Here is a 12,836-nt window from a genome sequence, read left to right on the forward strand (position 1 = left end):
AAACTACATTTCTGTTGTGGGTACTCAGTGAGTGTGGGTAGTGTGATTTTATTGTGATAATATGAAAAAGAAACTAAAAGTAGAAAGGGGATTGTACCAGAGAGGAAAATAGAAATAAAATGATATAAATTACATCTCATTTAGAGGCAAAGATTTATTATAATTGAGGGGAAAAAGGGAGGGGGATGAACATTGTGTGAATCTTATTCTCATCAGATTTGGCTCAAAAAGATTAGACACATTTGGTTTCAGAGAAACTTGCCTCACCTTATAGGAAAGTGAGAGGGGAAAGAAGATATAAGAAAGGGAGAGAGACTGTAAAGGGGGAGGGATGTTTGAAGGAGGCAGTAGTCAGAAGCAAAATACTGGGGAGGAGGAAAAGAGAGAAAAGAAAGAGAAAAGCATAACTTGGGATGAGTAAGATGGTGGGAAATACAGAATTAGTCATTTTAACTGTGAATGTGAATGGGATGAATTCTTCCATAAAACGTTAAGCATCCTGCAGAATGGATAAAAAGCCAGAACCCTACAAAATGTGTTTATAATAAACACATTTAAAGCAGTGATACATACAGAATAAAGGTAAAAGACTGGAGCTTAATCTATTATGCTTCAGATGAAGTAAAAAAAAAAAAAAAAAAAAAGCAGGGATAGTGATTCTGATCTCAGGTCAAGCAAAAGCAAAAATTAAAAAGAGATAAGAAAGGAAATTACATCTTGCCAAAGGGTACCACAGATAATGAAGTAATATCAATACCAAACATATATGTACCAAGTGGTATAGCATCCAAATTCCTAGAGAAGTTGAGAGGTGCAAGAAGAAATAAGACAGTAATTAAAAAACCATGTCCCTATTACCTTTTCAAAATTATACTTCCTTCTATAAACTATAGAAACTAACCTACTAATATTTACAGTATTGGCCTACTAATATACACAAACTCCTCCTTATCTCTGTGCCTTTAATCTGGCTGCTCTTCATATAATTCTCTCCCCCAGCTCTTGGCTTCCTTTATCAGCTCAAGTATCACCTATTCTAGAAGGCCTTGCTTGGTCCCTTCAGTTACTTAAGCTATTCTGTCTATTATCTTCTATATTCATCATCCACATATACATATGTATGTGTATACTTAATACACACACACACACACACACACACACACATGTTCCAAAAGGTTTTAGTAAATGGAGATCCACTGATGAAATAACAGACAATTAGATGTATCTTAAATTAAAATTTTCAAAGATATTATTTGAAAAGTACAAAAAAAACTTTAGAAACATAGTAAGAATTATTTCTAAAATTTATTCTAGATATTAATATTAACAATTATACCAAATCATAAATGATTTATTTTACATTCAGTTGAGGTCTATGAATTCCAAAAGTCTTTATAATAGTTGTGATCTATGTTCTTCTGGTCTGTTCATTATAAACTGAATCAGCTGAAGCAAAAGTTCATCATTGAAGCCTTTGACATCACCATCTTCGATAACTTCAAAAAGAGGCTTGCTCTCTGTCCCCCAACATATATTCTTACGAGAGTTATTCCGATCAGCCTGTGCAGTAAGTGCCAAAGTATTTAACTGGTAGCAAAAGAAGGCAAAGTATTTTCCATCCGTAACTACACCCTGGGAGACAAATGGACGAGTAACATCAGCTTCACTCCAGAATCCTGTAGAAAGAAGTTACATTTAAGTTTACACACGTCTAAGTTTTTGTTGTTGTTGTAATATTTATCATATCAGAGGAGATAAAAACACAAAGACAAGATCCATAAAATATTCAATTTCTCACAAGTGTTTTCCATTCCTAACACTCCTAGACCACATCACTGTATCTTCACCTTTTTCCAACTATTGCTCATAAGGGAACTAAACTTGGGGCAGATCATGTAACCTCTCTACATAGCTATTATCCTTCATTTATAAAATCAGAGGGCTGAACTAGATGACTTCTAATAAGTTCCTTGTCTTTTATTCCAAATTGGATTCAATCTCACCCTGTTAACTCAAGAACCTTCATTCCCAAGATAATCTTATGAATGTCCTAAAATGATATGGAGATAAATTTCAGACTTCTTAATTCAGTGTCCTTTCCACTGCACCAGCTGAAATCTTCACTATCATTATTTATCATCTTGAGCATGCGCCTCCTTCCCATCCTTTCCTAAATCATAACTTGATCCTCATTTCCCAACGGCCATCTTTTCTTTTTCTTTCCATTCATCTGAGAATTCAAGTGACATATATTTTTGATCTTTCCCAAATCATTCTTTGATCTTCTCACCATTCCACTCAAAACATCTTCAGAAAATAATAAAGATTTCAATTTGCCTTTTTAGATAATCTAAACTGCCTCTTCATTTGATTTGGTTTCATTCTAACACAATTACATCTTTGATCAAGACGGCTCAACTATAACTTCTGTGACACTGTCCTCAACTAGTTTTTTCCTAACTTCTAAATAGCAACTTCATTCCTTGTTTCATTGCATTTATCTTCTTAATATTTTGTCACTGACAATATCCAGGAATATTCTTTTACAATCAAATTACTTATATATCTTTATATTCTCTAAGAAAAAATTATTTGCTTTCATGATTTCACTTATTTATATTAAAAAGACTGATAATTCTGCCTCTTTATAAACAGTTATGTCTTATCCTTTCTTAAACATTTTCATACAGAAATATCCCAGTCACAATACTATAAAATGAAAAAGACTGCAAAAAGGCCATTTCATCAAATTTCTTGATTCAGTACACATCTAAATTTGAGGCATTTTAACAGGAGGTTTGTATCTATATAACATGTATACATACACATGCATATAATTACAGAAAGTAAACTATAATAAGAGAAATTTCAAATAATGATAAAAAAAAAAAGTCTGCATTAGACACTGTAACTTTCATCTTTGTTGTCAATGATTAAAAGATGAATTGTTGTATGTGTGTGCAGTATACTCTAATTTGTATTAAAAGCTCAACAGGATTTAGTTTGTTTTTTGCTGATCGCTCCCTTCCTGAGACCTGTGGAAAGATTCTGAAGAAGCTTCTATCTACCAAACATCTTCCTAAGTTATGAGAAGTTACACTATTCAAGTCACATATCCTTATACAATTTTGGCATAACACCCCCCAAAGTTGCTGAATGGCTTATAAGAGATAAGGAATCCCCCAAAATCAATTATGACTAGAGCCACGGCCAATCAATGTCTCCCAAAAGCTTCAAGAACAGACAAAAATGAGACTGCCTTTGCTGAATATATATGAGAAACAGAGCTCCCTTCTCCCCTGCCACTTTTTTCCTCCTTTATACAAAGAACAAAAGATCTGAGTCCAAATAATAATAGAGACATGAAATTATACTGTTGGTGTGAAATATGAAAACTCATTGCATTCCATCATCCTTTCCCCTCATCTTGGGACAGCCATAGAGGGGCATTCAATATGCCACTGGAATATGCTTGTTGTCGTATACTGCAGCTTGCTTTCAGCTCTGGTGTCATAGCTTAGCATGTGATTCAAGAAAAGAAAGGATATGAACTACTGTCAACCCTTTTAGTCTCAGAAAGCTTGACCCTCACCTTTGAAAAATGGGAGTTATTTTTATTAAGCACAATATAACTACATAATAAAACCAGCACCTAAAGAGAAAGGACAATATGACTTCTTGCCATCAAAGTGAAAATCAGAAGTTTCCACTACACACACACACACACACACACACACACACACACACACACACACACGCATGCGCGCACGCGTATGTATATGTGCTTTATAAACTATAAAATCAACTGTACCTTGATACATAGCCTGTGCCCCAGTCCAAGCAAAAAGACTGGCAATGGCATTCGCTCGATACCCAACTTCTATTTGATCACCACGATTGTTCTTCAAGAGTCTCTCCCTTTTTAGTTTGTCAGGTAACAAATGAAACTGAGTATGACCATAACAGCATGGATCTGCTAATCTTGTGCCTGAATTCCAAAGCAAAGAAAAAGGAAAAAAAGAATCAAATGACAAAATATAAGATGAGAATTTCTATTAAGTACTACTTTACTATTTGCTTCATACTTTTCTGTGAATTAAATAATTTTACATTATTTTTCTTTAAATTGCCTTTTTTTCTATAAGCAAAGTACATAAAACACAATTCCCCTTCCCCCCCAAAAAATATAAGAACAAAATCACAACATGTTAATATAAAAAATAAATTAAAACAGAATAGTAGCAAATTAGTGAACAGGAATAAGACTTTAACATTCTAATTCAACTTTACTTGCTGTATAACCTATTAATTGGGGCTCTATTTTTTCCCATGAATTATTAATAGTATGTTCAGTATTTTGTGAAGAAACCACTGATTTTAAAAAGATTCTAAAAGCAAAACAAAACACTAAAACAGACACTAACTACACTTACATTTATGAGGAAAGCACTATGTTAATCAAGATGAACTGAAATAGTAATGATTATAAGTGCCAATTTGTGAAATGGTGACTTTGTACTGAATGATAAAGTGCGACCAACTTAAAAGGCAAAATTTCTGTATAGTGATGTGAGAAGAGATCAGGGTTCTGATCCTAATTTTGGCTTTCTCTGATTGTATGACTGAAAAAAATCAAGTAAATTTCTTATTCATTTGCTTATTTGTAAATATTGAAAGTTAGAATAGATGATCTAGATGATCTTTTCTATTCTAAGTGCTCCATTTTATAGCCATTTCACTCATACATCACTGGCCTCCTGAATTTAAATTAAGGCCTACCTTAAATTCTTCAGGGGACATAAACTGAATCGCTACTATTTCAACAAACAATAAGTGTGTATCAGAGAAAAATAACAAAAATTAATGATATGATACCAACTTAGCTTTTAGTTTTGGAAAAAGAAAACAAGGAAAATTTTCCAAATGGAAATCAATGTAACACTTTTTAAAAATCAATTTTAGCATTTTAAATTGCATAATTTTGAGACAACAAAGCTGTACACTTGTCTTTTAAAAATATCTTTGTTGTTAATTTTGGCAGAAAGCAAAGCTAAAATGGCAGAGAAAGGGCAGCAACTTGCTTGAGTCCTCCCCCAAATACCTTTAAATAATGCAATTAAACTATTGTTGAAGCGGCAGAACTCAAAAAAGACAGGGCAAAATAATTTTCCAGCTAAAGACAAGTTAAAAGGTAAGCAGGAAAGGTCTGTTGCATCTGACTGAGAGTGAAACAGATTCCAGCAAAGATTATATCAACATAGACTGGCCTCAGCAAACCAGGAGCAGATCTTGAGAGCAACTGAAGCAGCAGGACTGGCTCCTTCCAGAAGTCTCAGCCCATAGATGAGAAAGGGTTCAAAAACTGATTAGGAGTTACAGGATCCTCTTTGCTGACACTAGAGGCAGAACTCTTACTTGCCCATTCTCAGATCCCAGGTCACACTCCTGGGGAGCATAGGACAGGTTGCAACCACAACAGAGCAGATCTCCCCCCCACAGTTCCAGCAAAGAAAAGAATGATTGTGGTTGTTCAGAGACCACAACACAGGCCAGGAGAGGAGTAAACACAACTATCTTTAGATCATACCACCTTGGAAAAACTGAAAACTTACAAGTCCCCTATAAATATCTTTGAAAACAACTACACAAAACCCCTCCAAACTTACAATACAGTATTCTCAATCCTGGATGCAAAGGCCCATTTACAAAAAATAATTAAAAGTCAAGAAATAGGCTGAAAAACTAAACAAAAAAATTCTGACCATAAAAAATTATCCTGGCAATAAGGAAGAGCAAAACAGACTCAGAAGACAAAATCAAATGTCTTTTATGCAAAGCCTCTAAGAAGAATAATTGGTTTCAGGTCAAGGGAGAGCTCAAAAAAAAAAAAAAAAAAAAAAAAATTGAAATTTAAGTAAAAGAGACAGGAGGGGCCCTGAAGTCAGGAGGATCAGAGTTCAAATTTGGCTTCAGATACTTAACACTTCCTAGCGGTGTGACTCTGGACAAGTCACTTAACCCTAATTGCCTCAGCAAAAAAAAAAAAAAAAAAAGAGAGAGAGAGAGAGACAGAGAGAGAGGAAGAGAGGAGAAAAATTGGGAAGAGAAATGTGAATGGTATAAGAAAGTTATGAAAAACAAGTCAACAACTTGGCAAAGTAGACACAAGAAAATACTGAAGAAAATACCATCTTAAAAACCAGACTAGGCTAAATGGTAAAGTACAAAGTAAAAAAACCAATGAGGACAGAAATACCTTGAAAAGCAAAATTGGCCAAATGGAAAGAAAGGCACAAAAATTCACTAAAAAAAAAAAAAGAACTCCTTAAAAAGTATTAGTGGTCAAAATGAAAAGGATATTCAAAAAGGGCTCACTGAAGAAAAATTTTTTAAAATTAGAAATGAGCAAATAGAAGCTAATGACGTTATGAGAAATCAAAAATAATGAAACAAAACCAAAAGAAAGAAAAAATTAAGAGGACAATGTGAAATATCTCAATGAAAAGTAACAGACCTGGAAAATAGATCTAGGAGAGATAATTTAAAAATTAGTGAACCATGAATTGAAAGCCATGATCAAATAAAAATAGCCTACTCATCATCTTTCAAGAAACTATCAAAGAAAACTGCTCTGATATTCTAGAACCAGAGCTTCAGGTCAAGGAGAGAATATTGCAGGATCCAAAAAGAAACAATTCTGACTATCATGAAGCCAGTCAGGATAACAGAGAAGCAACACACTTTTGAGGAGGGATAAAAGGAAAAGAGAGAGAAGACATTATAGGATAGAGGGAAGTAAACAGTGAAAGTAATTGAAGAAAAAACTTAAGCAAGTTTGTCTGATAAAAGCCTCATTTCTCAAACATATAGAGAACTGAGTAACATTTATAAAAAGAGCCATCCCTAGTTGATAAATGATCAAAAAATATAAAATTTTCAGATGAAGTAATCAAAGTTAGTTATAGCCACATGAAAAAATATGAATAGTTAATAATACAGGCATACCTCATTTTATTGCATTTCAGAGATTGCATTTAAAAAACAAAACAAAAACAAATTGAAGCTTTGTGGTAACTCTGCATCTAACAAGTGCCATTTTTCCAACAGCATGCGCTCACATACTATGTGTCACATTTTGGTAATTATATTTTAAACATTTATATTATTATGCCTATCATGCTGATCTGCGATCAGTGATCTTTGATGTTACTATTATAATTGTTTTGGGATACCAAAAATGGCATCCATCTAAGACTGTTAAGTTAATAGAGAAATGTTTTGTGTATTCTAATTGCTCTATCAACCAATTGGTTTTCTTGCCTCCCTACTTTCTAGGACACAATAATATTGAAGAATTACAAACTTAGTTGATAAAAATACTGGCAGGATTTGAGAGGACTGATTAACTCTAATTTTGAAAGAAGTTGTACTGTGAGTAAAATGCTAACAAACAGCATTGCAAATAGCACTGCATGCCACATAGAAATCTTTTGTGAATAGTTAATACAGAAAATTCTGGTGTCTTATTTTAAGAAACTGTCGTCACCCCAACCTTCAGCTATCGCATCCCAATCAGTCAGCGGCCATCAACATTAAGGTAAGAACCTCCACAAGCAAAAAAAACAAAACAAAACAAAACAAAACAAAACAAAAACTCATTGAAAATTCAGATGATGGTATGATGGTTAGCATTTTTTAGCAATATTTATTTTTAAATTAAGATATGTACAATTTTTTGGACAATACTGATGCACATTTAATACTTTACGATATAAACATAATTGTTACTACACTGTGATATTTGCTTTATTGTGGTAGTCTGGAATCAAATTTGCAAAATTTTCAAGGTATGCTTTTTTAGAATGTCTACATGATAATATTTTGATTCAAAATTTGGAGCACCAACAATTAATTTCTATCACTCACACAAACAGACACACACACATACTCCACAAAAACTGACCTTTAAAGACACAAGTAGATTACCTCTAAAAGAAAAACTCACCAATAAATATGTTATTTTCATACTGTCGTTTGAATAAGGGAAGTTTATCTGGTTTACAATTAATAACAGGAATTTCTATAGGCACCGAGTAATCCAATGGCACAAACTTAAGGAAGAAAGTGACAAGTATTAAATCTTTACAATAGCAATAACATATATCCATTTATTACTACCTAGCAAAATTTTCATTAACACAATAATCACTAAAACAAATATATTAAGTGAAGTTTTTGAGATGCAATTTTAAACAATTCATTATTTTAATAGCTACAGGAGTTTGTTTTTCCTCAGAATTGCAAAAGATACATAGCTCAGTTCAAAGTTGTATAAAACATATTGCTTTGAATAAAGAGACTTTTCTCTTAGTTTAAAACTGTAACTATAAAATTGTACTCCCAAAATTCATCTTTATAGTAGGAAAAGTAAATTAACCATAAACATTCCCATTCAGACACACAAGGTTAACCATATAATAATAAAGTACTTCTCTGTGGAATATTTGTAAATTGAATCGAAAATCAAATATAAAAAATTCATAATCCTAATTTACAATTATTTTATAGCTGGGCAAATTCTTTACTCTTAGTTTTTTTCCATAAGTAAGGGAGCAGTCATAAAGGTCATAGTTTAAAGGAATAAAAAAACATATTTAAGGGAAAATTCTTACCTCTGAAAGTTGTTTCTGTATACGAATCTGACTATGTGGTTTATCATTTATCTGGTATCGTAATGCATCAATTCTACCTTTGCGATAACCTTTTTCAATAACTTCTTCACCACACCACCAATAAAAATGAACCGGCCGTTGAAAATCTATACAGAAAAATAAATTTTCATAATTTTTTTTATTAAAATGCTTGAAGCAAATCCAAAATTAATTATTTTAGCAATGTTTTTCAGCGTCTCAGATTAGGTTTGAGGCTAAAAATTTAATATTAAATTTTTTGATTTAAAGTACAATGACATAAAAATTCTTAGTGGGAAACATTCAAACCTCCAAACCGCAACTTTTTCATGTGTAAAGTATATTGCTGTACCCCTATTTCTTATTTATTCTCTAACGGAACTGAAAGGCCTATGGTCATTTAACTATTTTATAGAGGAGAATTCGCCCGGCCAAAGTCACACAACCAGTTAATTTCTGAAGCTGAATCTGAACTCAGGTTTTCCTAACAAATCTTCGCCCTTGCCTTGGTTTTCTCAGGTGAAATTGGTAGCTTTCTCTAAATTTTTTTTTTTTTTTAATGGAATCACTATTCTAATTGTGAAGGAAATGGGGGAGAAGTGGAAAATCGGGAAGAGTGAGGGCGAAGTGGGAGAGGAAAAGTATGGGGCGGAGCTGGCATGTGTCAGGGTGGGCCTGGGGAGGGCCCGGCCTCCCGACACTCACCGAGGGCCGCGGCCGAGAGACTCGGGTTGTGAGGGGTCAGCAGCCCGGTCAGGGAGGTCACGAGCTGGTAGAGGAAGGGAGAGGCCACGAACTCCTGCTGCTGGTACAGCGGGGCCCGTTTCTTGCGCTTCAAGTGGAAATGCTCCTGCAGGAGGCAGTCGCACACGGCGGAGCGGAGCGGGGCCAGATCTGGAAGGCCGCCGGGTTCGCCGGGGCCGGGGGGCCGGGGCAGGGGCAGGCCGCTCAGGTAGACGGTCTTGGTGAAACTTTGGTACCAGCGGTCTGCATTGAGGGCGAAGGTCTGCGGGTGCACGACGTACTTGGGGCGCTGCAGCTTGGTGAGTACGCGCAGCTTCGCTTCCACCGAGGGCGCGTCGTGTGCCTGCTGGTGCCACCGGTCCACCCGACGCTGTCGAGCGGCCTTACTTTTTGCCGTCAGTGAGGCTACCACCGGCGGATACCGCGCTGTCGGGACTGCGGGTGTGGCTTCCTCGGCCGCGGGTGTGGCTGCCTCGGCCGCAGGTGTCGCGACTAGAGCCGCAGGTGTCGCGACTTCGGCCGCAGGTGTCGCGACTTCGGCTGCTGTATGCAGCCGCAATGCTCGGCCGTAGGGAAACAGCTTTACCCGAATGGAGGCCGCCATCTTCATCCTAACGCCGCGGGCGGAGCCAAGAGGTCGAAGATTGGACCCGCTTGCACGTAGACGCCGGGAAACTAGCCGACCAATCGGAAAGCAAGATTATGATTGCGACCATGCGTAAGAGAGTAGCGTAAGGGGTCTCGACGAAATGACGTTGTTAAACGCGGACCCAATGGGATTTTTCCTCTTATCTTGGTTTTTTCCCGGGGCTGGATGTTTGAAGCCGAAAAATCTGAGACCTTGCAAACAGTCTTATCTTCTCTCACCTTTCTTTTTTAAAAACAGCCAAATGTTAAACTTCGAAATGCTGACACTTAAAATGCATTTAAGAATTAGGCCAAATACTTTCGTCCTGTCCGCTGTTTGACGAGAGATTTGGGATTTCCCTTACCCCCCAAATTTAAATTTTCTTTTTAATTCTTTAGTCGGCCGTTCCCTATCACTCCAGTGCAGTTTGATGTCTGTATTGCAATGTATAGTTCATAGGATCTTAGATTTAGATCTGAAAGGGAGGTCAAAGGTCATCTAGTCCAGGGACACAACTTTTCTCCGAGACATCTTTAGGAAACTCATGAAACCCATGAACCGCTTCTTAATGTTTTTAAAATAGATTTTTAAAATGTGTGTGTTTTTACATTGGGAAACTATATTGCGATACAGTTAGCAAAATATGTCTTCAAAGAATATATGAACCTCATAGGAAGAGTCCTTATAGTCTAAATCTTCCCCTCCCCCCCTTTTTTTCCTCCAAGATAAAGAAGTCCAAACAAGTGAAGCAACTTGCCCGAGATCTAGAAGATAGTAAGAGACAGATCTGAGATAGGAACCCATCTGGATCTCCTGAAACTAAATTCATTGCCCTTTCTTCTTCATCTGGAACTGGAAAGGATGTAACACCTCATTTCTAGCTTAACCCTCTCATTTTACATGTAAGGAAACAAATGTAGGAGAATTTAAATTATTGGGGAAATAGATTTAAAGAATTTTTTTTTTGTAAAGTATTGTCATGGCAATAATATTCATCAAAGTAAAGCATCAATATGGTTTAGTAAAAAGAGCTCTGGATGTTGAGTCCTATGTCAAATCTGAAAATAAATCGCCAGAGTCACAGGTTATGCAACTGATCTTAAGTAAAAATACCAAAACGCTTACATGGGTTATCACAACTGTAATTAATTACTTTTAAAAAACAAAATAGTAAAATCAAAGAGATAATGATGGCCATAAGCAAAGTTTTCTTTATTCCATTGGACGAAAATTACACACATATGCTGAGACCTCCTCTTGTAGAAGACACTTTTTAGTGTGGTCAATTTCAATACATACAGCAAAGGTTATGCAGTGAACTGTAGCTCTCACAAGGAGGGCTAACAGCAACAATGAGGCAAGTTTGCACAGCAGGTTCATGACCAAAACATGGGTCCTGCAAGAGCTTGTCTGAACTCCGGGCTGGTGCAGAAACAATTCCAGCATTTTGTTGTAGCTAAATTAATTCAGACGGTGACCCCAAAAAATTATTCTTAGGCCAAACTGAGTTCACCGTCTGCTTCCTGGTCTGCACTCTGAAAAAAATCTCCTAATAGTAAAAAGAGAGAGGTCTTGGGATGGGGATCTTGATGCCTAAAGCTGGGATTCAGGTCCATCTCCTAAGCCCTTTAGTTCCTCTGCAGCCTGAGGCGAGTGTTTTACCACTCTGAGCCTCAGTTTCCTTTGAGGTGTCCGGGCAGGGTCAAGATTATAATCCATGTCTTTATCTCTGTCCCTTAGGTGTAGGTGCACACCATAGATCAGATGTGGATCCCCTTCTCTAAGCATACTCTTAGTGCTCTAATGAGCTCTCAGGGGTTCAGTTATTTATACCCCTCCTTTCTCTCCCGACCATCAATATTAGGTCATTAACTGATTGCTTGGCATTCCCTCCTCTTTATCCTGTCAGCATCTCAAGTCCAACACTTAGCAACAAGAAGTCCAAAACAGAACGCTTCTTTCTCCTAAAGTGATCTTCTACTCTTCCTTATTTTTGTCAAGTTCACAAGCTCAGAACTCTCCAAGGTTCTTTAGGTCTCATATCATTGTTGACAAGTCCCATCAAGTCATTCTCCACAGCATCTCTTACATCCATCCCTTTCTCTTTGCTCACATCATCTGGGCTCTAATTCATGTCTTCATAATGTCTTGGCTATACTATTGCAATAACCTTTTAATTGATCTCTCACCATTAAACTCTCAGCTCTCCAATTCATCTTCCACACAGCTGCCAATTTGAAATTTCTAAAGCACATGACTAATTTTCCATTCCTCTGGTCAGGAAGCTTGTTGGCTTCCTATTGCTTCCATGATAAAATACAAACTTTTCAATATGCCATCTAAAGCCATCTAGCTCCAACCTAATTTTCCAGACTGACCACATATTGCTTCCTTTTCACACATTATATATTCTAATCTAGTTACCATTTATTAAGCATCTACTGTGGACCATCAAAACACTTAGAATGTAAAGGGTGAGACAGCACACAAAAGGAGACAGGAGTAGGTGTAGGGAAAGGAGAGATGAGACATCAGGGAATGCTCTACATGGAGGCATATTGTTCTGTGGACTTGAAACCAGGCAAAGCAGCAGATGCAAAGTGGAGTAAACCAGAAAGTTCTGGTTCTTCTTTCTATAAAAGAAGGCATTGAGAAGAGTTCAGTAGTCTTCCTTCCAATTAGAAGGGAGAGGAGAGTGAGGAATCTGGTGCCAATCAGGGCTTAAGTTAGCAGTCCAGTGGTGAATTTAGAAGAGATGAATTTATCTTGAGAAG

General features: G+C 36.4%; 1 protein-coding gene across 1 annotated transcript; it reads right to left on the bottom strand.

The window, feature by feature from the left end:
- Positions 1 to 1,286: 1,286 nt before the first annotated feature.
- Positions 1,287 to 10,113, bottom strand: MRPS30 (mitochondrial ribosomal protein S30). The gene is made up of 5 exons (XM_074282557.1): positions 9,396 to 10,113; positions 8,673 to 8,818; positions 8,006 to 8,111; positions 3,812 to 3,988; positions 1,287 to 1,676 (listed from the first exon to the last, which is right to left on the bottom strand). The coding sequence occupies exons 1-5, from the start codon at positions 10,042 to 10,044 to the stop codon at positions 1,393 to 1,395; spliced, it is 1,362 nt and encodes a 453-aa protein (XP_074138658.1). The 5' UTR covers positions 10,045 to 10,113; the 3' UTR covers positions 1,287 to 1,392.
- Between the last annotated feature and the right edge of the window lie 2,723 nt (positions 10,114 to 12,836).

Source organism: Sminthopsis crassicaudata, chromosome 1 (genome assembly GCF_048593235.1).
Source record: "Sminthopsis crassicaudata isolate SCR6 chromosome 1, ASM4859323v1, whole genome shotgun sequence".
In the NCBI taxonomy this organism is placed as follows: domain Eukaryota; kingdom Metazoa; phylum Chordata; class Mammalia; order Dasyuromorphia; family Dasyuridae; genus Sminthopsis; species Sminthopsis crassicaudata.

Bases quoted from the DNA above. Each gene is read 5' to 3' on its own strand.
- MRPS30 (XM_074282557.1), bottom strand. From the start codon at position 10,044: ATGAAGATGGCGGCCTCCATTCGGGTAAAGCTGTTTCCCTACGGCCGA. The intron at 8,819-9,395 runs GTGAGTGTCGGG...TTTTCTGTATAG, and splicing joins TCTCTCGGCCGCGGCCCTCG to ATTTTCAACGGCCGGTTCAT. The intron at 1,677-3,811 runs GTACAGTTGATT...TTCTTTCTACAG, and splicing joins GGCACAGGCTATGTATCAAG to GATTCTGGAGTGAAGCTGAT.